Genomic DNA, 25,846 nt, shown 5'->3' on the forward strand with positions numbered 1-25,846 from the left:
CAAAATTGTATTTCCCCCATTTGTTGAGCAATAAAAGTGAGTTTCCGACAATATAAAAGTTATTCGTGTTAAGAAGAAGTGACGCTTAGTGGGACATAGCAGCAACTCTTTGAGTTTTGCATATAGTAAAGTAGTGCGTTAGCCAATACCACCACCCCCGCATAGGGCTACTTCACAGCCAATGCCTAATTTATTGCCCATAGGAATTTCACCGGAAATCGCGAACCTGCCCCAACAGGAGGTATTTCTAGAAATTCTTCAGTTCTACGAATTCCTCCAGCAGTGCAATGCCTCCAGTAATTCTTTACTCCGAGAAACACAGTTGAGTTTGATTTGGTTGCAGCAACTCAAATGGAGCTTGGTTTGCTCATACACAGGTCACAGAAACTCGTCTGTTTACTGCTTGGGCTGGACTTCATCCAGAAATTTTGTAGGATGGAGTTCATTTAGAAATTTCTCTAGAAATTCTTCCAGTGCGTGGTTCGACTAGGAATTCTTTCAGAACCTTCTTCACGAATTCTTAAAGTTATTCCTTCAAGGCTTCTCAAAGAGTTTATGCAGAAATTCTTTCAGAAATTTCTTCAATATTTCCACCATAGTTTATAGTTCCTGCTGGAAATTTTCCAAGTAATTTCAAGAAGATCAATAAGGAATTCTTTTGTTCGGACAATATTTCCACTTGATTTTTTTAGAAGTCTTCTAGGAGGGCATTTCTCGAAGAAGTTTCTTCAGGAATTTCTCTAGGACTTTTTCAGAAATTCTTGAAATAGTCTTTTTCGAAATTCTTCCATGAGCTGCTTCAGGTTCCAGGTTTCCTTAAGGATCTCCTTGATAAATTCGTGGAAAAAATCCTTGAGGAACTCGTCGGTGAGTTCTAATCTTTCTCCATAATTGTTTTTTGTCTCAGCCGATTCTTCGATCATCTAGGGTTATCTTTTCCAAACTTTTACTTATTTATGGATCCTGTACACCTCCGGTGGTGCAAAGGGCCGACTTGAAAGATTTCCATCCTGAGCGTTGCCCAGCTATCGCTTTAACCTGTTGCCAGGTTAGATTTCGGTCGACTTCTTTTATTTCTTTATTGAGGCTTCGCCGCCATGAGTCTCTGGGTCTGCCTCTGCTGCAATGTCCCGCCGAGTTCCAGTCTAATGCTTGTTTACAGATTTCGTTTCCGCCCCTACGTAAAGTGTGGCCGACACAGCCCTACCTCCGATCCCGAATTTCTGTTGTTCTCGGCCTCACAACGACGATGGAGCTCGTTGTTTGAGAACCAGTTGTGAGGCCACCATGCCCGAATTATATACCGCAGGCATCTGTTGATGAACACCTGCAGCCGTTCAGTGTTCTCCACTGGTAACATGGTGTTCGCTAGCGTATAACAGCACAGATTTCACGTTAGAGTTGAAAATTCGTATTTTGGTGCGTTCACTTATCTGCCTGGTTTTCCTGATATTTCTTTAACTCGCAAAGGCAGCCCTTGCTTTCTTGATCCTTGCGCCTATGTCGATTTTGGTACCTCCGTCTGACGCCATTTGGCTACCAAGATATTGGAAGCTTTCAACATTCTCCACTGGTTGCCCGGCTACTGTGAAACTGCAAGGAGTCACCGTGTTTACATACAACGATTTGGTTTTGTTGACGTTGATGACTAAAACTGCCGTAGAAGCGCAACGGCGCTTTGACATGTTGAGCTTACTCTGCATGTCAAAGCGTCGTTGAGCGAGGAGTGCAACGTCATCAGCCAATTCGAAGTTGTTTAAGTGCTCCATGGTTATAGGCTGCTATAGCAGCCCGCTGTTTGTTTCACGGTCAATCGCACCTACCAAAATCTCGTCGGCTACGATGAGGAACAGTAACGGTGATAGAATACATCCTTGCTTCACACCAGATACGACCCGGATAGGGTCGGACAATACCCCATTGTGCAGCACTCTACACGAGAAGGCCTCGTACTGTGCCTCGATGAGGCCGATGATTTTCTCAGGAACCCCCTTGCGTCTCAGGGCGCCCCACATATTCTCGTGATTGAGACGGTCGAAAGCTTTTTCGTAGTCAATGAATACCAAGTAAAGGGACTCTTGGAATTCGTTGATCTGCTCCAGAACAGTGTTGGTAAAATCACTCATAAATCTCAATCAACGAGCGCTCCCGGGCGAACGAAATCGTCTGCGATTTTAAAGAATGCATCACGCTTGAATTTTTCATGCTAAAACGCATCATTTTACTCATTTGCAATAAAATCATTTTGGTTTAAAAACGCATTTGAAATTAATTTGGGGGCAATTTTTTTACTTATACATAAAAGAGTGTCTAATAGTTTATGCGACAAACGTCAATTCACTGTTTTTAACGAAGGAGAACAAAAGAAAACCTACGATGATTCAAATGGATGATTCAACTCATCCATGAGTTTTTAGGTGCTGAGTTGGGTGCGTTTTAACTCACGTTTGATTTGAATCAACCATGAGTTTTGAGATTTTGAGTTTTTACCAACACTGCTCCAGAATGATGCGGAGCGTGACAATATGGTCGACACAGGATCTTCCGGCACGGAATCCGGCCTGCTGCCGCCGGAGAGTCGCTTCGATCTTCTCCTGAATCCGGGCTAGGACAATTTTGCATGAAACTTTGAGAACGGTACACAGCCACATAATGCCTCGCCAGTTATCGCATACAGTCAGGTCACTCTTTTTGGGTACCTTCACTAAGAATCAAAAGGAATCCCTTATTGAGTATTCCAGTAGTGCTCGGGATAAGAATTACTGTGAATATTTCAGTAGAATAAGAATTCCCGGAAGCGTGTTCAAAAGCAATGTCCAAAAGATGTTCGGATGGAATACTCAGAAACGCTCTATGGAAAACAAATCTACAGATATTCGAAGAATTATCATAGCTATTCCCTTCCAAAAGACATACCGCTTAAAATTCATTGAGTAATCAAGCCGGGAACGATATGATCGATCAATGGAATCAAACTTTTGGCTGATCAAAAAAGAAATATCTGACATTCTAAAGTATCGCAGCCTATGCAAATCCCATGATAAATCGTGTTCGAATGCATTATTGTGAGCAGTACTTATAGCATCATTAGAACCGTGACTTTTTTTTTTTATAATTCTGGATTCGGGTTCGCATTTCTCTTGGTTCAAAACAATACGGTTCAGGTTGCGTTGCTTATGGAAAGCTATTTGAGAGTTGATAACAATATTGGAATTGAAGATTTTAGAAGAAAGAAAGAGAAAGCATGAAAATTATCTTTTACAAAGATAGGAAGGAAACGATGATATGATAGATATGAGTCTATAAGAATCAGCGAAGCTGGACTCGTAGATGTCAAGGAGTAGGAAATTGGAGGAGGAATGTAATTTAGGAAGCATCACTATTGTAAGTCACTATATGTGACAAGAGCAATCTCTTCACGTTTGATCGTGTTTATGTTCAGTATGTTTCACTGTGTACAGTCGAAATGTAGATTAATTAGTGCGCGTTTTTGTTCTGCTAATAAAGATTGAAGCAGCAGTGATAACGTTACTATAAAGCTATCCTAAAGTGACCAGATTTTTCTGGGACTAATCCGGGACACCGTACGGATTATATTCAGTTTTCCGCGAGTGGTATTGGCCGTCAGCTTGCCTATGGGCTAGTCTCTGATTTGACGTTTATGGAGGTCAACTGCACCGACTGTTCCGAGCATTGTGATCAATATGGTAAAAAAGAAAGTGCTAATTCTTATTTACCACAATGATCAAAATGCTCGGAACGGTGGGTACAGTTGACCTCCACAAAAATTAAATCAGAGACTAACCCACAGGCAAACTGGCGGCCATTACCGCTGGCGAAAACTGGATATTTTGGAGGTGTATTAAAGACAAGTCTCCCGGAAACAAAAATGAAATGCAGTCACGTTTTTAAGGGCTCAATACGAAGGCAACGCTCAAGTGCCATTTTTTTTATTCCAGCTTTTCTGCGTCCGTACCACCCAGGTCATTCAACTGCTTGATCCTACAGAATGCATAAATTCTTTTAATTTCTTTCATCTAGATTCTTCCAATATCTCGATTCTCAAAACCATTAAAACCTTTGTTCTCCAAGTTCAGTAGAGCCTCTTTTTTGTGACATTTCTCAACACTGTGCGGGACAGTCCAGGATTCAACCTATTTGTTCCACATTGCCAGGCGTCACGAAAAACGTCTCGAGTTTCATAAAGTTATTTATAATTCGGGATTTTTGATTAATATGTAACGCTTAAAAGATACTGTATCTTTGTCCAACAAATTATCTGAATATACAAAGTGGGACACGAGAGCGAAATTATAAAAATGTCACGGAATGTCATGACAGTAGTTCCATTTGACACTAATTCGACACTAATGACGCTGAGAGGAGAAAGGTTAGTTAGAAAATTAAACGAATTGAAACCGAAAAATATACTGAATTCTAAAAACAGTGAACTTCTTGGCTATGCGTCGTTAATCGCCTATGCTTATTTACGAGCCATGTCGTGTAGATTCTATTCCTGTCTTAGTGAAGAGAAAGCTTTTTGTAAAGCATGCAATTCTTTACTGGTTCACTGAATCATGTTTGTTGTTTAATGCAAGCTGTCAAGTTTTCAGTCTGTGCGACATCGACAGTCAAACAACCACTGGCGGAGTTAAGCTGGGGTACGATGGGGCACGTACCCATTAAATAGAATATTTTTTCTTCAATTTAATTATATACGTAAAAGTCTAGACGACTTTTTTACAGCCAATTTTTATGAATTACTAGTCGGCCCGGCAGACGTTGTCCTGCATAGTAGGCGTAAACGCGCGTTGTGCACTGCCCAAGCGAAATGTCCATACGATTCTCAATTTTAGTGTTTCACGATTCAAACAACTTTACTCGTGATTTTCGCTAGGAAAAATATTATATAAACCCGTCGGAAACGATAATGAACATAATTGCTGAAGAAATGAAAAAAATCCATCCAGCCGTTTTCGAGTTATGCGGATACGAACACAGACCATTTCATTTTTATATATAAGATTTATAAAAGAGTTATCCACAAAAGAATTTTCAAACAAATACCAATTGGAATTTCGAGATTTCTACAGAAATTACTTCAAATTTAAAAAAAAATCCTTTAGGGTAATCTAAAGGATTTTTTTTTTGAAAATTCAGACAGTATGAACACAAATTCCTGTTAATATGGAATCGATTGGAAATTGAAGCAACGGGCAATGCCAGCAAAAAAAAAAATCCCAAAAATATCGGGATAGCAGTAAATCATTATCATACTTCATCAATTTTTGGTAAATGGCGTTTACGTCACTCTTTCACGTAAAAAATGCTTCTAGGAATTAACTCGGTTAGTCGTCAAGTCTCTCAAGGAATTTCCAAAGGAACTTCCGATTCACTTTAATTTCTCTGGGCATTACTTCAAGAATTCCATAGGAGTTTCCTCCATCGAATCTTCCTGAAAATTCTCAGAAAATGACTGACAGAAATTAATTTGTAAATGGAAGATATTCCTTCAATAATTTCTATAGGAAAACCTTAACAAATCTTAAGGAATCCTTGCGTCTTCCGATTTTTTTTCGAAAATTCCTTCGGAAATTTATTCAGGAATTCCTTCGGAAATTTCTAAACAAATTCTCCTAAGAACTTCTTTAGAAATATTTCAAGAAATTTGGTCGGAATTCACATAGAAAATTCTTCGAAAATACCTACCGAAACTGTTTTAGGAAAACTTTCCAAAATTTCTTTTGAAATTGCTTTAGGCACTCATCCGAACTTTTTTGAGAAATTGCATCTGCAATTGTTCAGGAATTTCCTGAAAAGATTCAGTAATTCATCAAGAAATTCCTCCGGAAACTCCAGGAAGACATTCTTTGAATTTCTTCAAAATGTCTGTAAAACTTCATTCTGGAATTCTTTCGTTTTATTTTAATTCCTGCTGACCGGTAATTTATTTTGAAATTCTTTAGGCCTTCGGATATGCCTTTAAAGAATGTCAACAAGCCTTTCAGAAGTTATTCAAGGAATTATTCGGAAATTACTTTGAGAGTTTTAGGAGGTGAGCCAGCCTTCATGATAAAGATAATTATATTAACCTTTTGTCTGTGCTCTGGGGTCAATATGACCCCAGGCCACTTTGAGTGGGTTCCCTTTTTTTTAGTTTTCAACCGATTCTCCTAATTTTTGGTAGTTTGGTAAAACTCGCCGAGATCTGTCTCTTAGGTGCAAATTCGCTTGAAAAATCTTGAAAATTTGCGCTACAGTGTACTTTTTTCAAAAAACTTACGTTGTCTGTGCTCTGGGGTCAAATTGACCCCAAATTGAAATTGCTATAACTTTTTTAATGTTCGGCCAATTTTGGATTTTTGGGGCTGTTTCGGAAGATAATTTAATCATCTTTCAGGTCGTTACCAAAGATTGACTATAGGTGGGCGGGTACATCGCGGGGAGGGGTTTTCGTAAAAAAGGTTGCAAAAACAGTGATTTTTCATGCTTATTTTACTTAAATCTGAAAATCCTACCCATTTTGAACTGCACCTTTTCAAAAAGGTTATGCAGGAAGGCGTATCCTTTGACATAAGGCATTGATTAGTTTAGAGCTTGGTCGCTAGGTGGCGGTATGTTTAAATTCGTTATTTTAGACTACTCAAGTAATTCCGATATATGGAATTCTCCTCTGTAAATATTCTTATCGCACAAATTTGAAATTTGTAAAGATGACGTCTTTAACAAAGTTCGTCTGGTGGGAATGGACTGTCATGTGACGAAATAAATAATGAGGAAATTTACAAATAGGCGGCGCTAGTGTACTTGCAATATTCTTGCATATTTGAAATATTGCTTTAGCTTGAGATTTCTCATACCTACAACCAAGTTGTTTTCGGCAACATTGTTCAGGATGTCCAGGAGTACAAAGCGGTGCTCAATATAATGAGCACTTCTTGCAAGATGCGGCGCTAGTGAGCTGTTATATTTGAGTATATTGTTGCATGTGAGATCTGATGTATTTTGGTTTGTAGTATTTTTGGCAAACATGAATGTTGTGGTAAAGTTCATCAAAAGTTTTCTTTGCATTCAACCTGCTCCAGCGATGCTGCAAATAATAGAATGTGTTCACAGAATATGTTTTAGGTCATCCAAGAAAACCCTGGAACTAAGGCCTTTGGGTCTACATGCGTAACCAAAGATTAGCCAATTTGCCGCCTATTTGTAAAATTCCCAATTATTACTTCCGTCACTAGACAGTCCATTCCCACTAAATGACCTTTGATCAAGACGCCATTTTAACAAATTTTAAATTTGTACGATAAGAATATTTACACTGAGGAGAGTTCTATATATCGGAATATCTTGAGTAGTCTAAAATAATGAATTCAAATATACCGCCACCTGGCGGCCAAGTTCTAAACTTATCAACGCCTCATGCCGAAGCACACGCCTTCCTGCATAACCTTTTTAAAAAAAGGTGCAGTTAAAAATGGGTAGGATTTTCGGATATAAGTAAAACAATCATGAAAAATCACTGTTTTTGTACCCTTGTTCACTAAAACCCCTCCCCGCAATGTACCCGCCCACCAATAGTCAATCTTTGGTTACGAAAGATGATTAGATTATTTTTCGAAACAGCCCCAAAAATCCAAAATCGGCCAAACAATAAAAAAGTTATAGCAATTTCAATTTGTGGTCAATTTGACCCCAGAGCACAGACAACGTAAGTTTTTTTGAGCACAGACAGAAGGTTAATTTACTACTTTGAGAGCATTTTTATCTGAAATTTGTTCAGGAAATTCCATTGATATTTCTGTTAGGAAAATTCCTTCAGTATTTCCTAATCAATTCTTTAATAAATATCTACAATAATTCTTTCTACAACATTTCTAGAATATTTTCGGAAGTAATTTCAAAAGGAATCTCTTATGCTATTTCTATATGGATTTCCTGGAGGAATTTCTTAGGAAATTCAGGAGAAATTTACACAGACCTTTCCAGATATTTGTTCTCCAAGGATTCACTGGACAAATGTCAAAAGGAGTTCCTGGTTTGATTTTCCTGCAGTGAATTCCTGGAAGATCGTATCTTGAAGAAATTACTGAATCAGTTTCCGAAGAAGTTCCTAGAGAAGTTGTCGAAGAATTTCTCCTAAAGGAATTTCTGTTGGTATTCCATAGAGATTTTTTTTGTGGAAATAAAGGTATTTCCGACGGATATTCCAAAGAAGTTTTTAAAATATTTTTTAAAGAAATTCCTTGAAGAATTCGTAAAGGAAACCTTGAAAAAAAAATCGAAATTTTCATAGAATACCTTCTTTAAATTTTCAAGGGAATGTCTTAAGAATTTTTTAAAGGAATTTCTGGATTTATCTCTGTAGTAATTTCCGGGGGATTTTCTGTAGAAATTCTAGAAGGAAATTCCGAAAGAATTCTTAGAGGAATGACCAAAGAAATTCTTGGAGAATGTTTACGGTACGAACCAGCCACGGGCTAAAAATCTCGATAATAAAGATAATAATAATAATAGAAATGTCGGAAATTCCTTCAGAAGTTCCTTTGAAAATTCCATTTGGAATTTCCTAAGAAAATTCCTGAAATTTTGCCCTAGAACTATAGGAAGAAATGTTTGAATAATCACTGGATAAATTTCAGTATCCGAAGAAATTCCTGAAGTAATTTTCGAAAGAATTCCTGTAGGAATTTCTGGAATCCTTCTTGAAGTTTTCTGGTAAATCGTTGAGGTATTCTCTAATGAATGATTAAAGATACTTACGAAAAAGTATCTCTCATCCCCAAAATATCGCGATTACAGTCTATCCATTATATTTATATCCAATATATCGAAACAAATTGTGATTTGTAATAGCAATAAAAGCAAATTAGGCCAATCGTTTCATTTAATGAAAAACGGATTATTTTTAAATCTGTTTAGGCCGATACAAATATTTAAAATCTATTTTGTCTCCTCCCCCTCGGTTTTTTTGCCAAAAAATAATTTTTTGAGGGGACAACAAAATAAAATTCGGATAATTTTGAGGGTTTTCAAAACATTCTTTAACAAATCCGAGGAGTTTTTTGTTTTTTTTTTCATTTTAACATTTATTTTTTACTAGCAGACCCGACGAACTTCGTTTCGCCTAAAATTGATTTATTCTCTGATTAATTCTCGATTTATGAAGAAATTAGTGTTTCATTTGTATGGGAGCCCCCCTTTCCAAAGAGGGGAGGGGTCTCGAACCATCTTAAGAACCTTCCCCGGCCCCAAAAACCTCTGCATACAAATTTTCACGCCGATCGGTTCAGTAGTTTCGGAGTCTATAAGGTTCAGACAGACAGAAATTCATTTTTATGTATATAGATAGTGTTTCATTTGTATGGGAGCCCCCCTTTCCAAAGAGGGGAGGGGTCTCGAACCATCTTAAGAACCTTCCCCGGCCCCAAAAACCTCTGCATACAAATTTTCACGCCGATCGGTTCAGTAGTTTAGTAGTAAGGTTCAGACAGACAGAAATTCATTTTTATGTATATAGATTATCCCCCCCCCCTTGACCTTTCGGAGATCAGTAGGACAAAAAGTTATTTAAATATTTTTAACGGCCTTAAATTAAACACATTTGTACAGAAGTGTAATTTTTGTGAATGAATCTCAAACAGTGGCTTAAAATCACCATGTCATCATTACGTGGATCAATTATGATTTTTAAGAATATTATCTATTGAAGACGCTCATATATCAGTTTATCGTCACTCTGTTGTGTCACCGTACGAATAGGAGCAATTGAATCGACCACTTGTCTCGCCTTTATGCATAGAAGCCGCTACAATAGTAGAAGTGCCACAAACTGGAGTACCCCTTGATGCGTGAAGGTTTGGAGAGATTTTCGAATCACTGCTCTCCCCCATAAGAGGCAAATTGCGTGCATGCTTATCATGCTGTTTGTATTTGTCGCAGTGGTGAGTTTACGGATTGAAATCATCCGAAAGTGACTGATCACAGTATCGTTTGAATAAAATAATATGTTGTAAATTTGTTAATTTTGTATGTTCAATACACAAAAAATTAGAAAGTTGAGACATTCTGCAACATTAAACTAATTTAATATAGTAAATTAAAGGAATTTCATCTTTTTTTGAGCCCTTTATTTTTATTCTAATTTATTCTATTACTACTTATAACTACTCGATATATTTCCAAAGCATAGATAAATCATATTGCGATGATTCGGGGTGTATTCACAATGAAACTATTTGAAATTTGGTATAAGTTTTGAAAACAAGTAAGTATTTTTCATATATCTCAACTGTTCTAGTGCGACGAACAAAAATGTCTTGAAAGTTGAGATCGAAATATCAAAAATAAATAGGGTTACCGCTCCTACACTTCATCTCATAGTTCCTATGTTCATCTCATGAAAACCCAAGCAATAAAATCGGAACTGCTTGCTGTCACTCGACTGTTTATGTCACATTCTATACACAACTAATGGACGTAAAAAATGTGAACTATGCACAAAGCGCAGTCTGTCGAACTGCTGACGACATAGTAGCGCGTAAAACGAAGCGGAACGCATCAAGCCACATGCAACATCATTAATCCCCATCGAACAAAGTTTTATTAGAGAAGCTCCTAACATTTTGATCCATATGTGATGAAATCTCCGATAGTTTTGGGTGACCCAGGTCTATTATTTGATCAGTTTCGATCCTGAAAAAGCTTCAGTTGAACGATGTTTTTATTTTCTTCTAAAGTTTCGAAATTGGAACACCCTACGTGCCATTCATTCAGCTTCCTTTCGTCGTCGTTTCATCGTTTCATCGGAAGGTTGAGTGTTAGTAGCTTTACTGCGGCTTGCTATTACCATCCGAGCACTAAATCAGTTCGCGGCAGTCAGCAATTCGATTAGTGGTAGTAATGTACGTTTCCAGTTGATTGAGTTGTGATGACAAAATCAAATTAAATCGTTTGCTGCCACCGTGTTGGGGTTTATTACGATTAATGGGAGAAAATACGCCGCTGGGCAGAGTTTTGTTTGATGTGATTTCGGAGTTTTACAAAAAAAGCGAATTATTCACGGTGCGAGATGTGCAACATGAATTGCTTGCTTCACGGTTCGATTAGATGTGGATATTAGTTTGTTTAGTTTTTAATTTCCTTAATTTTGTGGATTTACGACGGCTTAAACTAACACCTCTCAATTGTTGGATAATCAATTGCTGCGAAATAGCCATCAGATTGAAATTGAATGGAAATTTGATTTCACATAGGTATTTACATTAGGGCAGGTGTTCGCTACCATTCTCTATTGGAGATCTTACTCAAAAGCACAATGAATCATGTGTTAAATAGACGGCTTCGACTGTGATAAATGTAGATATTATGGTAAAGATAGAGCCGTAGGGAAAATCAAACAATCGATGATTAATGGGCTTTTGAGATTTGAACGCCTTTAAGGGCTACTTCAATCGTCCCATTCCATCTATTTTTCCTCCAATTCATTCGACACGATATTTTCAGTCAATTTATTGTTTGACGCTTATTATTTATAAGTTTATATTGAGCACATTCAGTTTGTTTAATTTAATTTGTTTCTTTGATTTCAGATCTTGACCTTCCCGCATTCCAAGACAACGAGTTATACGTGAAAGAAGCTCGTGATATGGTCACAATTATCCAGCACATGATATCATTAGGTAAGTTACAACGTCCGAATTGCTGCGATAATCGTTAAGATAAGTGATAACATCGTCTATAAAGTACCAAATTGTTCTACATGGGGGAGCGTTTAATGTTTTCATTTAATTGTGTACAAGACTAGAAAATTCATACCATTGACTAATATAGTGCGAACCTTCAAATATTTAGCATATTTAAACCTTGTCAATTGTTCTACAGCCAATATATTGTTGAATACAATTGAGTGTGTTTTAGCCTGTATGAAAACAGTTTTTTATAGTTTAATTTCATCTGAAATAATGGATAATGCATCAATTTGGTTTAATATTTTGGTTGACATAAATGATGTATGCTGAAAAAAAAAGAAGACTTGAATAAGGACCCGATAAGGAATGCATCACAAAATTATATCTCAATTCTATCAATGGTTGTTATTTAAAACAACGTGTGTTATATTAGATAATTCGATAAAAATGTCTCTTCGGCCAGTTTTATTTCATATCAAAAATATAACAACATTAGTTATATATATATATTTTCACAAAAAAATTGCCTATATTTTTTGTAGACATTGGAAAAACAAATCGGAGGTAATCACCTTCAGTATAACTTGAACCCGCTCGATATTAATACATAGCTGGAGCAAAGTTAATTGCCTACATTATGGATGGAAATCCGTCTACCAGGACGGACCAGATTTCTATCCGTGATGTAGGCAATTACCTTGAAAGTAGATTTTTGCTCGAGAAAATTATATCAACGTTTGATATAATCTTGAAATGAAGGTATCAACCTCTGTTTTAGTTGTGTTACGGCTATAGGAATTTTTAATATAATTTTTGTTATTTTAACAACTAACCAGCAAAATTTATAACACATTTTGTTACAATATTTTTCTGAAATAAATAACTCCCCTTGTTATAATTTTGTTATGCATTATTGATCGGGGAGGTAACCTTTCTGCTTAACATTATTTTATTTTTGATATAATGAAAAACTGTGAAAATAAAACTGGAACAGTTTAGCCTTAATTGTTGTATATCTATTTCAATTTCAGCTCAGAGTATCGAATGAAATCAAGTAAAACACTTAAAATCCTTACGCTGGAAGAAATAGGCGTATCTGTCAAGATAACATTATATTTCGAATCATAAGGTCGAATATAATAGATACGACAACAATTTATCAAATTGAAATAGTATCACTTAAAGTCTTAAACATGTTGCACCAAATATTCCTAAATTGCTGTGTAATGAGATTGAAATCCAATAAGATGCTGATTGGACATCTTGGCTCCAAGTAGTGACCATTGTGTGTTTCCGGGAAAAACAAAAAAGGAACGATTTAAACAAATGGTCAAGCACTTGCCTTAAAATAAGACTACTTTCCATTGAATTCCACCACTTTGTTACTTTACCATATCTATTGGATTGCAATAATCCGATTTGGTGTGATAAATATTGGATCATAAATATTGATCAGAAATAGGTAAAAAATTATAAAATATATTTGTAATGTTCTCAAGTATGTAGGTAAATTAAAAAAAAAATATCTCAATATGTTTATTCAACAATACAATCGACGAAAAATCAATGCACTCGCAGAACACCCCACTAGACACGTTACAAATCTATTGTTTATTGTTTTTATTTTGCAACTACTGTTGACCTCATTCATACCGTTTTACTTTGCTCATTTCAGGTCATAAATTCGAAGCGAACGAAGTAGTGAATTTAAGTTTAGAACCTGGAATATGGTGAGTATCGTTTTCCTTTCCTTTTACACTCAATCGGCTGCAGAAACCATCAAAAGTACATTCACACTGTGACCGTTTGCCGCCACTGCTGGTCGTATATTTTCAGTAGCGCTCGCAACCCTTTGTCTGTCATTTGAGCAAAAGTGGCCATATGAATGTTTCTATCTTTACAAGACTTTTGTTTGACGGTAATTGTTCATAAACAAGATCAATGAACGTATCGTGGTGTAATATTTTGATTGATATTGATGGGACATTTTTCCAATTTTCCTGAGGGTTTCGGATTCCTAAATCTTCCTTCATCGTGTGCAATTACATATCTTTCCAAGAAATCACAATCCTATCCTATATCCGGATCCTTAATACAGACCTGAAACTAAAGGTGTGGATTTTGCGCAATCATGATTTATAGTCCCAATTTTTGTGGACATCTCCAATGAAATGTTAAGAAAATTATTTTGAGCTTTTTAGTGGAATGTCTTCACTTGTAATAAAACGAGTTTGTACAATCCCATTGAATTCGTATTTCGACCTCCACAGTAAGGCCGTCTTCAGTGTCTCGTACGTATAAGTCGAGTCAAGTACGAGACACAGAAGACGGCCTTATTAAGTGGTGGAATTCAATGGGATTGTACAAACTCGTCTTATGACAAGTTCAATGAAATACCGACGCGAATCTCCTTTCTAAGTTTGTTACTTTTTTGTTGCCATGCAAACCATTGTTTAGGAGGAATATGAACATTATTTTTGTTCTGAAATGATATTGATTATCTATAAATGGATTAAAAATCTACAAATAGTATAGGTATTGCAAAACATGGAAACATGACATCGTGAAAAAAATTGTCTCCTGATCAAGGAATGTAATTGTCGCTGAAAAATGCAAAAAACAAGCGACAAAAGAGAATAGCGATAACTCTTTGTCCTCATCTGCAGAGGATAAAGACATTGTTGCGTTCCATTTTATTTGCAACAAACATGGAGAGGTAATTGTTGTGAACTTTTCAAACTGCGCTAACTTGTATATTTCAGAAGTAAAACACAAATCATGTTAACATATGGTTAAGTTTATGTCTAAACTATGATAACTGATACTTATTTAACCAAAAACATCATCGGAAACAGACTTTATCTCAAAATGCGCAGCAGGCGATCATTGTCCTATTCTGTTGCAGTTTAGGACAAACGCTGATTGCAAGTTGAGTTTGTCCCAACATTTACAAGAGAGGACAATGTTGTTGTCATTGGCAATGTTGTAATTTTACATCCTGTCCTGATACAAGTGGGATCGAAACAGAATATGACCAATATGGCAGTAAAATCGTTTTCTCAGCAATCGATAGCTAATAAACTTGCATGCGATTTAGCAAAGAATGCAAATGCGCATCATTTCACCCATTCGTCAGTAATTTATAGCGCTCCAGAAGTCGTTAAAAATCAATTCGACACTGATGTTTATGAGGTCGAAAGTCGCAAACGTTTTTTTACGCCAAACGGGTTTTAACTCGCGCCTGATTTGAATCCTTGATGATTTTTTAGATTTTGTGTTTTTTTATCGATTACATTTTTTTTCTTCTTCTTATTGGCATTACATCTTCCACTGGGACATTGGCGCCTCGGAGCTTAGTGTTCATTAAGCATTTCCACAGTTATTAACTGCGAGGATTCTAAGCCAAGTTGCTATTTTTGCATTCGTATCATCATGAGGCTATCACGATGATACTTTTATGCCCAGAGAAGTCCAGTAGTATGGGGGTCCCGTAGCGTAGTTGGCTACACGTTCGCCTTACAAGCGGATGGTCATGGGTTCGATTCCCAGCCCCTCCACCAAACCCTCGTCAGTCGCCGGATGCGCAGCCTACACGGTAGCGTATTGGGGAGCGCTCTAGCCGTTGCGACTGCCTGATGACGACTGACAAATTGTTCTTCTCGGAGGCATTCCTCCAACGTACCCGGATAAATGGCAACCGAACAAAGCGCAACGATCGTTGGATCCACGACACGGACAAATGGACACAATAGACTCACGATGGGATAGACTGGCAACGACAACAATAATGGTAATGGAAAATCTAAAAATAGATTCTGTGTGGATTCTGCTCAGCAGAATACCACAGTAGATCTCGGCACAGTAGCGGTTAAGTAACACAGAGTGCCTAACAAATAAAGAAAGGAATAAAAAAAAAGAAGTCCAGTAAATTTCCAACTGTAATGGTCCGAATTTTATAAATATTTAATTTATTTCTGTATATATGTGAATGGGCGAAAATGCCATTCAAAATGTTTAAATGTTTAACTGTCCCTTAGCATAGACAACAAGCCATATTTTTTTCCCAATCTTTCCTTGGGCGAGTTTATTTGTCGCCTGGAAAGGGACGGCAGAAGCTCCAGCGCAGTTATCCTTCGGAATTGTGCAATCACGAATGTGCCCGAAGAAATTTCTGGAAATGGCGAATCTCAGGATTGTCCGGGATTCACCGAAATGGCAGAATCTGAGGGAACATAGATTCTGCCATTTCGTCTGTGAACAGTCAGCTAATCGGAAGTGTGCGCGTTTGTAATTTATTCGTTTTTTTTTATAAAAAAAAATAGAAGAAAAGTGTGCGTAGTTAGAGATTGTGTGCGATATTTAAGTTAAAGCCAAAACAAAAAGCCGTTTGGCTTCCATCTCGCAGCAATTAAAACTCGCACTCAAGCGTGCGAATTTCCTCCTCTCCACGGACGAAAGCTTTCCCAGCAACCGTCAACCCGCTGGAAGCCGGACGATCCACCAACATATCGTCCGGGCGAGGCCCAGGGGACTTCCACTTGGACAGGGTCCGTAATTCGGTCCGTTTATCCCACCACCAACCGCCATCACAAGCTGCCACCGCGTGACATCACCGCTGACGCGCTTGGCGTCATCGTCACCGACGACGGGCACATTGACCTGCCCATACCCGAGCAGCACACATGTTGCATAAAAATTTCTGTGACTCATATGCAACCGAATTTAGTCACATTTGAGTTGCTGCGACCAAATCTGTCTGGATTGTGCTGCTAGGTTAGGTCAACCGGTAAGCCATCAGTATCCAATGAGTCCATCCAGTTGATATAGCCTTTTTTGAGAAGTGGGGCGTCCACTGAGAGCGCCTCGAAGTTGTTTTTTATCCAGTCAAAAGACTGAAGGGATGCACTTTTAAAACCATTCACAAGAATTGGTGATCCGTAAAAGCGTGCGTGACGAATTGCCGCCACTAAACTTTTGTTGTCACCAGGGGCGCAGACTAGCCCCCCGATGCACTGCTAGAAAGTGACGTCATACAAAGAACATTTGAAGCACATGAGCACAAGATAGTCAGGGATAGAAATCGCACACAAGACAGGGACAGAGTAGAGATGACGAACACAGAATGAAAACGTGATAATCAATGACATCGTAAAACCAAATACATGTAAACCAAAATCGAATATGTCTCTCTTATAATAAATTTAGTTCTGTCCCCAATCCCTGCTGTTTGATTGATTTCTATGTGTTTTACGTCCCTTGGCGTTTGTTTGTTTCGAATCCTGTCCTCCACCATATGGGAGTGTGACGTAGGGGGCAGTCAGTCCACCTCCTATCTGTTGTTTGTTGCACGACGATCGGTGGATCTCCAATGATGAGATGTTGCGAGCAGCATAACCTGTTGCATCGCATTTGAGCATGAGTGAACCCCTTACCGAACCTCTGAGTGTCTTCTGGTTGTATGGAGATGTCGTAGTAATAGGGTGATCCCGTTTGATCGTTGGTTCGCTAGCTAGCTGAAACGATCCATAAAATTCCTTTCGAGGAGTATATTTGCACTCGCCCTAAGGAGAGTCTTGTTCGGGCAAATAAATCAGCACACGTGGTCTTCCCAGTGGAGTGGCGATTAAGCCATCTGTTTAAGGGCGGATCGGCCCTGATAGCTACACAACCCGAAAACTTCCTAGACCTGACCGGGAATAGAATTCAGCCACCTATAGCATGTTCATGCTTTGTAGCCGCGCATCTTACCGGACGGCTAAGGAAGGCCCCCATCGATTACCCATGACCACTCTGGGTCACAAACTCGTAACCCAGATGTATCGAGTGTGCAATTCGCACATATGAATCACCCTTCATGTTTACTTTACTTAGACTAGCTACTCGCCGTTAGGAAGGTAGGACTGACTGACTGACTGTGAATGTATTGTACTATGCCTGCTATGATCTGTCCTGTGTCTGACAAACATAGGCATGTTAGGCTTGTTCATGCTCTAGACCTGTCCAGTGCCATCAGGTATCAGGTATCAGAACGTCGGCTCCATGGGGCACGTTCACCTCAATTTGGGAGATTTGTACCATCACCTTCACAGCCTTTCTCATCACGCGCCTGACGGAAAAGGAAGTGAACACAAAGGAAAGGAATATGGATGGGGGAAAATGGAAAGTTTGGAAAAGGGACCCTTGAAGAGGGCATATAACGAACAAAAGCTAATAGCTCCTTACCACAACGGGTTATGAACAACAGAATACTTAGAAGGTTCAGGTTTCTGTAGTCAATTTCAATAAGTAAGTGTTTACCAAATATTTGGAAACGCAGTTGCGCATAGACTGGGCAGTTACATATCAGATGATATGAAGTTCCATAATAGGATTCACAACCATCACAAACAAATGATTCAACACGTTGAATATTTGCCATGTGATAGTTGAGTCGGTAGTGACCTGTCAAGGCCTTGACTAAGACACTGCAATGCTGTTTAGACAGATTAGCTAAATAGTTTGCTACTACCGAAGATGGCTTTCGGATATACAATTTTGTTTGTCGACATGAATCCAAACTACTCCAATACCGTTTGTGCTGAGTGGAAACCCAAGAGCTTTAACTTCAACACTTCACCCAACACTCAGATATTAGAATAGCTCGTTCAGCACCAATAAAGGTTTGAGATGCTCCAGTGCAGACTAACTCATTAGCCAATTCGTTTCCAGCTATGGAAGAAAGGATAGGTACCCATATAAGGTGTGACGTATCAATTGAATTCAGTTCCTCAATTTGAGTTCGACATGCTTACTTACTTCAACCTTGAGTTTGCCGAACCGAGAGCTTCAATAGCTCCTCGACTATCCGAACAGAAGTATATTACTTTGCCCATAATGCGTTGCTGCAGTGCAGATTGCATTTCACAGATAATGGCAAATATTTCCGCTTAAAAGACAGTGCAGTGTTTACCCAGTGAGTATGATTGTTCCAATCTCAGCTCACACGAATAGACGCCTGCACCTGCTCTAGCTTCGTAGAGGGAGCCGTCAGTGTAACAAACAATGCTGTCGAACATACTTCTCTCCAAATAGCTAGATGTCCACGCATCCCGCGAGGGGAATTGTGTTGAAAATGTCCTATAAGGAAAACTATTAGCGAGTGTAAGATCACTTGGAGCGAGGACAATTCTGTCCCAATGAACCATGAGTTGTAACAACGAAGTGTGTGTATAACTGCGATTTACAGGATTCTCTTCCTTAAAACCGAGAACCCATAGTCGGTAAGTACAAGAAAGTGCTTCTTGTTTGAGATGTATGTGTAGTGGGTCCACGTCGAAGAGAACGCACCAGTCATTGCCATAAGGCACATCCTTTAAAGATGGCCTAATTTAGACTGAATTGTCTTCACTTCACCCTTCTGCCACCACACAAGACATCCATAAGCCAAAATTGGTCATACAACTGTTGTGTAAATCCATTTGATATATTTGGGTTGAAGATCCCAAGTTTTACCAAAAGTTCTTCGGCATTGACCGACACCAATTTCTACCAACGCAGGGTAAGAATCTCACAAATACAGGTGTCCATCCCCCATTATGCTATGCAGCGACTGTATGTAACCTCAATCTGGTGACAGATTAGTAGTACTTCTCGTTGGAATTAGGGGCATCCAACCATTCACGACATCGACCCTCGTCGGAGTTAGTGGAAAGTACTACTGAACTGTCAATAAAGTTCATTTGACGAGGACCGAATTCATTCGTGACGTCATGCTGCAGAACCTAATAACATTTAGAATGACGAATTGAATCACGAATGACATTCAGCCGAAAGGACATTTAGTCGAAGGGACATTTGGTCGAGTCGAATGGACATTTAGTTGATTGGACGTTTAGTCAAATGGACATTTGGTTGAAGGAACATTTAATCGAATGGACATTCAATTTTGTGAATTTCAGTCGGTAATAGGTAATTTAGTGGAATGAATAATTAGTCGATAGAATTTTGGTTAAATTTGAATAAATAATCCACAAGAACATGAACTGATTAGAGGAATTCCATTGTCGTGAGGAAGTTCCATCAGCAGTGGAAGAAACGAACACGGGATCTAATGCGGATTTTTCACCTGAGCAAACGGAAGCTCTCCTTAGCCGAGCGGTAAGACGCGCGGCTACAAAGCAAGACCATACTGAGGGTGGCTGGGTTCGATTCCCGGTGCCGGTCTAGGCAGTTTTCGGATTGGAAATTGTCTCGACTTCCCTGGGCATAAAAGTATCATCGTGCTAGCCTCATGATATACGAATGCAAAAATGGTAACTTGGCTTAGAAACCTCGCAGTTAATAACTGTGGAAGTGCTTGATGAACACTAAGCTGCGAGGCGGCTCTGTCCCAGTGTGGGGATGTAATGCCAATAAGAAGAAGAAGAAGAAACGGAAGCTACACGCAAAAAAAAGCGTTCCCGAATTCGTGAACCAGCAAAAATACACCGTGATTTAATTCATGGATTCGGGAACACCAGTCACGTTTTCCAGAACGTTCCTGAAAACGTGACTTTATTCCCGAATCCGTGACTGTTGTTCACGAAAAAATACACCGTGAACTCGTTAGTTCACGAATTCATGAACGCTTTTTTTTGCGTGTACTTGAGACTCTGGTGGACTATAAAAAAATGAAAACCTTAAGAAATAGCAAAATATTAGGTACGATGGCGAAATACTCTCCATTCTAATTTTTGGCACAAGCTCAAAAATCAATGATATCAATGTTATTTTGCCAATACATACTTCATCGTGATCTGCTTTGAGACATTTCGTTGATTGACATTTAGTTGAAAGACATTTGGTCAAATGACATTTCGTCTAAAGGACGCGGGTCGAATGGAAATGGTTTTTTGGTCGAATGGAAATGGTTTTCTTATTCTTTTCATGGATACTCTTTCTTTCACTCAATATTTATACAATAATTAGATCAGAATAAAACTCACTTCCAATTATAATTCGGAAATGGTTGGTCGAAAAATTAATTTCGACCAAATGGACATATGACCTAATGTCTACTCGAGGTAATGTCTTTTCGTCCAACTATCATTCGACGAAATATCATTCGACTAAATGTAGCGGCGGCTACTGTTCATTATCCTAAAGCAGTGGTCCCCTGCATGCTTACTATCAAGGGCCGCATTGCAATTTTGAACTGTTGAAGTGGGCCGCAGTATATTAGCAATCTTTGTTCTTCATTTTAAATAGAATTTTAAAGCTTAGTATAAAATGATGTTTTATCGCCGTTTCTGCTATTTTAGACTTAACAGGAAATAATTCTTTTTCATCACCATCTTTTCGGATCAGTTGGCAGAAAGTATTCTAAGCTATTTTTCCAAATGATCATATGGTCGGGGGTCTGCCAATCCGCACCAAGTGCCAATGGAAAATCACCCAATTTTGTGCACAAAACGTGTTGCGGTTGCAATTGTTTACAAAGATCATTGAACTATACTCGTATTAGTAATTGAAAATATTTTCTATGAAATAAGCGAAGTGAACATTTCAGCAGTGTTGTATAAAACTTGAGTAAATCTGCATTCCGAACCTCAATTTAATTCTCTTCATCAATATCGGAGCAAGGAAAAAATCTTGATTTCGTTCAATATTTTCCGTAGCCTAAAATTCGTTGACATAATAGTTGATAGTCAACGTGTTTCCTGAAGTTAATTATCTAGCAATTTTTCAGTTGAATTTCGCCGAGCCTTTACTTTGTTTTAAGAATAAAAACATCCTTATTACGGAGCAGGGTCTCCAGTTAGCCTTGCAAGCAAAGGCGTAATGTGAAAATCTTACATGGGAGGAGGGAGTGTCGAAAAAAACCATATGTGTACGACCCCAAAGTTTCAGTATTATAAGGCTATGCCTTCTCTTTACAAATTAAGCCTAAAATAATAGAGATAGCTTAAAAGGAACTACGAATAGTCTTCCTGACCTGTTAAGATCAAACATATTTTTGACGGACATCTCATTGTGGATTCATTGAAAACAAGATTTTTTTATCAAAATGATCTTAATTTTAGTTTTGATCGTTTTCTAAGTTAAGTATTATTTGTAAATCATGTCGATATTTTATGATTTGATTAGGTGGATTATATTGCTCTAACATCTATTTTATTTCCTTTGAGCTGTTTGTCGACAATTTTTGAACGCTCCTTATACACAAGTGGATCACACCATAAATTGAAAGATCTTCATCCGGGGCCTGAACCAGTTGCTAGAGACTATTGAGGAAATTTCTCGAGGATCTCGAAGAGCAAGGCATTCTCAAGAGTTTCTAATAGAATTTATTGATGAATATCTTTGAAAGTTTCAAATTATGATAAATAATTTCAGATGATTTTTTCATGAAACCGATTAATCTAAAAGGAATTTGAAAGATTCAAGACACGACTGTGGGGGAACTTGAACAGCTTTCGAACTATTTTTGATAATAGAAAAAAATTTAATTTATATAAATTAATTTGAGAACATTTTTTAAAAGCAGAATATTTCTCCTACTTTTCACATGGAAAATAAAGATTAACTTCCATATTGGATGAAAAAAATTAATGTGGTGAAAAATCGACAACAAAATTCTAAAAATTTTAATACACTAGGTAAGTTTGATTTGAGAAACAGTTTTTGAGCAGTGAAAATAAAAATTTGGGTTTCGGAAGATCAGAACATTCTGAAGCAATTCCAAGGGATCCTAGAGTTATTTTTAGAAAATTATTCGAGATTAATCCTGACTTGAGGAATTGAGAGGAAAATCCAAGTCTAAGTCACTTCAAGAAGAAATTGTGCTTCTGCTTTTCTGTTCTATCAAAAGTTATAAATATTAGAATGTCTGGCTTATCTTTAGAGATTCTCTGTTCTTAAGTTAGAACCCACAAGAAATTATCGTGGATTCTAGTTCATTCCATTCCGCATGTGACATGTGATTCATACTGAACAGGCCCAAGAGCTTTCTAGTACCCCCTCTAATAAAACGAACATAAAAGTTAGATATTTTCTTATTTAGATCCGTGTAGTAGATAAGATCGGGTCAATAAAGTGTCGGAAACAATATTCACTTAACTTCATTGTCTTATTTGCATTCAATTATTATCCAATCAGATTATACTCTTTTGTAGTATATTTCGTTTAAACGTGCAACGAGCGACCTTAGATTGTAAGATATTTTGATTCCATCCAGCAAGAAACTTTTCGGGATGATCGTGTGAGAGCGAAATGACAATCAGTTTACTGAGTATTGTTGCGACGAACGGTCGAGACTAGAAATCTCGGTCGGGTCACGACAATGGCGCAGTCGGTAGGATTACGAACCTACGCTCCCAATGTTCAATTATTTATATTATTTATCAATCCGATCTTGAATAGTGAAAAAAAGAGAGCACAATGAAAACAAAAACAAAAATGGCTAGCGTCCCCGGTAGGCTCCCTGACGGAAGGGCAGTGGAGTAGGCCGGGTGACAGAATAGTGCAAAAAAGAGAGCACAATGAAAACAAAAACAAAAATGGCTAGCGTCCCCGGTATAGGCTCCCTGATGGAAGGGCAGTGGAGTAGGCCGGGTGACAGAATAGTGCAAAAAAGAGAGCACAATGAAAACAAAAACAAGATGGTTAGCGTCCCCGGTAGGCTCCCTGACGGAAGGGCAGTGGAGTAGGCCGGGTGACAAAAATTTACAAAAAGAAAAAAACATAAACAAAAGATTAAATTTTAATACTGAATTAGAAAATATATTCTAGCAGCATTATATTTAAAGATGGATTATCAATTTGAATCTCGTTTTGGAATTGACATCGGATTTGGAGATGTTCATTGAACTTGAACTACATTGGGATTTGATTTGTATTGAAATGGGATGAGATTCCCATTGGATCTGGATTTGAATTGCGATTTGGATTGCATTTGGACTGGATTTTCATTGGACTTGGATTGGATTTGCAATAGATTCAATTTAAATATAGATTCGATTTAAATTAAATTTGAATGAGTATTTCAGTGGATTTGGCTAGATTCGGATTGGATTTGAAGTGTACTTGAATTTGGATTGGATTTGATTTGGACTAAATTTGAATCGAATTTGGATTGGATTTGTTCGGACTGGATTTAAATTATTTTGGATTGAATTTTGATTGGACTCGGATTAAATTGGATTTGAACTGGATATGGATTAAATTTGGATTAGTTTATGATTAGATCTGGATGAGTACTTTTTTATATTTGGCCAGGTTTTGATTGGAATTGATTCGGACTGGATTTGCATTACATTTGGATTGGATTTGCAATGAATTTGGATGGGGTTAGGATTAAAATTGGATTGGATTCAGACTAAATTTGGATTGGATAAAGATTATATTTAAATGAGTGATTTAATTTGGCTACATTTGGTTTGGATTGGATTTGGAATGAATGTGGATTAAATTTGAATTAAACTTGGATTGGACTGGGGTGAAATTTCTGGATCTGAATTTAAATTGGTATTTAAATTGGATTTGCATTGAATCATGATTAGATTCAGGTTGATTTTAGATTGGATGAAGATCAGATTTAAATGAGTAATTGAATTGGCTATATTTGTGTTGGATTGGATTTGGACTGTATTTGGATTGAATTTGGATTGGATTTGTAATGAATGTGAATTGCGTTTGGATTAGATTAGATTTAAATTTTGGATTTGAAATTTTGTACTTGAATTTGGATTTGAATTGAATTTGGATTGCATCTGAATTGGATTCAGATTAAATTTGGATTGGATTAAGAGACTTGAATGAGTTTTTTTGGATTTGGCTATGTCTTAATTGGATTTGATTCGGACTGGATTTGAATTAAATTTGGATTGGACTTGGATAGGATTCGGATATTAGATTTGAATTGGATTTTGATTCAGATTAAATTTGAATTGGGATTAAGATTATATTTGAATGAGTAATTGAATTTAGATTGGATTTGAATTGAATTTCCAATGGTTTCAGATTAAATTTGAATTGGATTTGCAATAGATTTCGATTAAAATTGAATAAGATTTTGGAGTATATTTCATTGGCTATGGCTAGATTTTTTATTTCATTGGATTTGGCTAGATTTGGATTGGTTTTGAATTGTATTTGGATTTGATTTCGACTATTTTTTATTAGATTTGAATTGGTTTTGGATTGAAGTGGGATGAGATTTCGGTTGGACTTGGATTTAAATAGGGATTTGGATTGACGTTGGATTAGACTTGGATGAGATTTGCATTGGCTATGGATTGGCTTCGGACTGGATTTGGATTGGATTTGATTGGGTTTTGGATTCAGATTAAATTTGGATTGGATAAAAATTAAATTTAGATTAGATAAAATTAGATTTAAATGAGAAATTGGATTTTTCTAGACTGGGATTGGATTGCATTTAGATATGATTGAGCATTTTATTAAATTTAGCTTGGATTTGGATAAAGCTTAAATTGGATTGGATTGGAATTGTACGATTTGAGTTGGATTTGGATTGTATTAGAATTGGATTGGACAAAAATTGAATTGGGTGATCTGCAACTTTTTCGGCTTCATTGTGTTATGTTTCAAATAATTTTTGCAGAAACTTTTCGTGGAATTTTGACTTATACGTTCACTACATTCCTGTAGAGTAGAGGAGGAGAAGAATGTAGTAGATAAGATCGGGTCTATAAAGTGTCGGAAACAATATTCACTTAACTTCATTGTCTTATTTGCATTCAATTATTATCCAATCAGATTATACTCTTTTGAAGTATATTTCGTTTAAACCTGCAACGAGCGACCTTAAATTGTAAAATATTTTGATTCCATCCAGCAAGAAACTTATTATTCAAAATTCCATGATTCGCTAAACTTTTCTGAAATTCCTTATTACAGTTTTCTTTTGAATCCAAAACATTCATCTTTCACCAATCTAATGGTATTCTCCACATTTTTTTTATATTCTATGAAAAATTTAAAATTTATTATCACAATCCAAAGGATTCGGAATTATTGAAATCTCTGGATCCACTGTAATTATTCTCCCACAAAGTGGGAAATGTACATTTCGACATCATCGAACAGACAATGGGTTAAACCATAAGTGCAACATATGTGGAAAACATAAAACGAACGATATGGGAAATTACGACTGCCCGCTCGGTAACGACCGACCT

General features: G+C 37.3%; 1 protein-coding gene across 2 annotated transcripts in view; it reads left to right on the forward strand.

The window, feature by feature from the left end:
• LOC134225937 (RNA-binding protein fusilli-like) overlaps positions 1-25,846 on the forward strand; it is a 333,936-nt gene that overhangs the window by 222,268 nt on the left and 85,822 nt on the right. For both annotated transcript variants that reach the window (XM_062706383.1, XM_062706384.1), the window contains exons 6-7: positions 11,589-11,678; positions 13,363-13,417. In XM_062706383.1, coding sequence (XP_062562367.1) covers positions 11,589-11,678; positions 13,363-13,417 — 145 coding nt within the window. The remainder of the gene's footprint in view (positions 1-11,588; positions 11,679-13,362; positions 13,418-25,846) is intronic.

Source organism: Armigeres subalbatus, chromosome 3, assembly GCF_024139115.2.
Source record: "Armigeres subalbatus isolate Guangzhou_Male chromosome 3, GZ_Asu_2, whole genome shotgun sequence".
In the NCBI taxonomy this organism is placed as follows: domain Eukaryota; kingdom Metazoa; phylum Arthropoda; class Insecta; order Diptera; family Culicidae; genus Armigeres; species Armigeres subalbatus.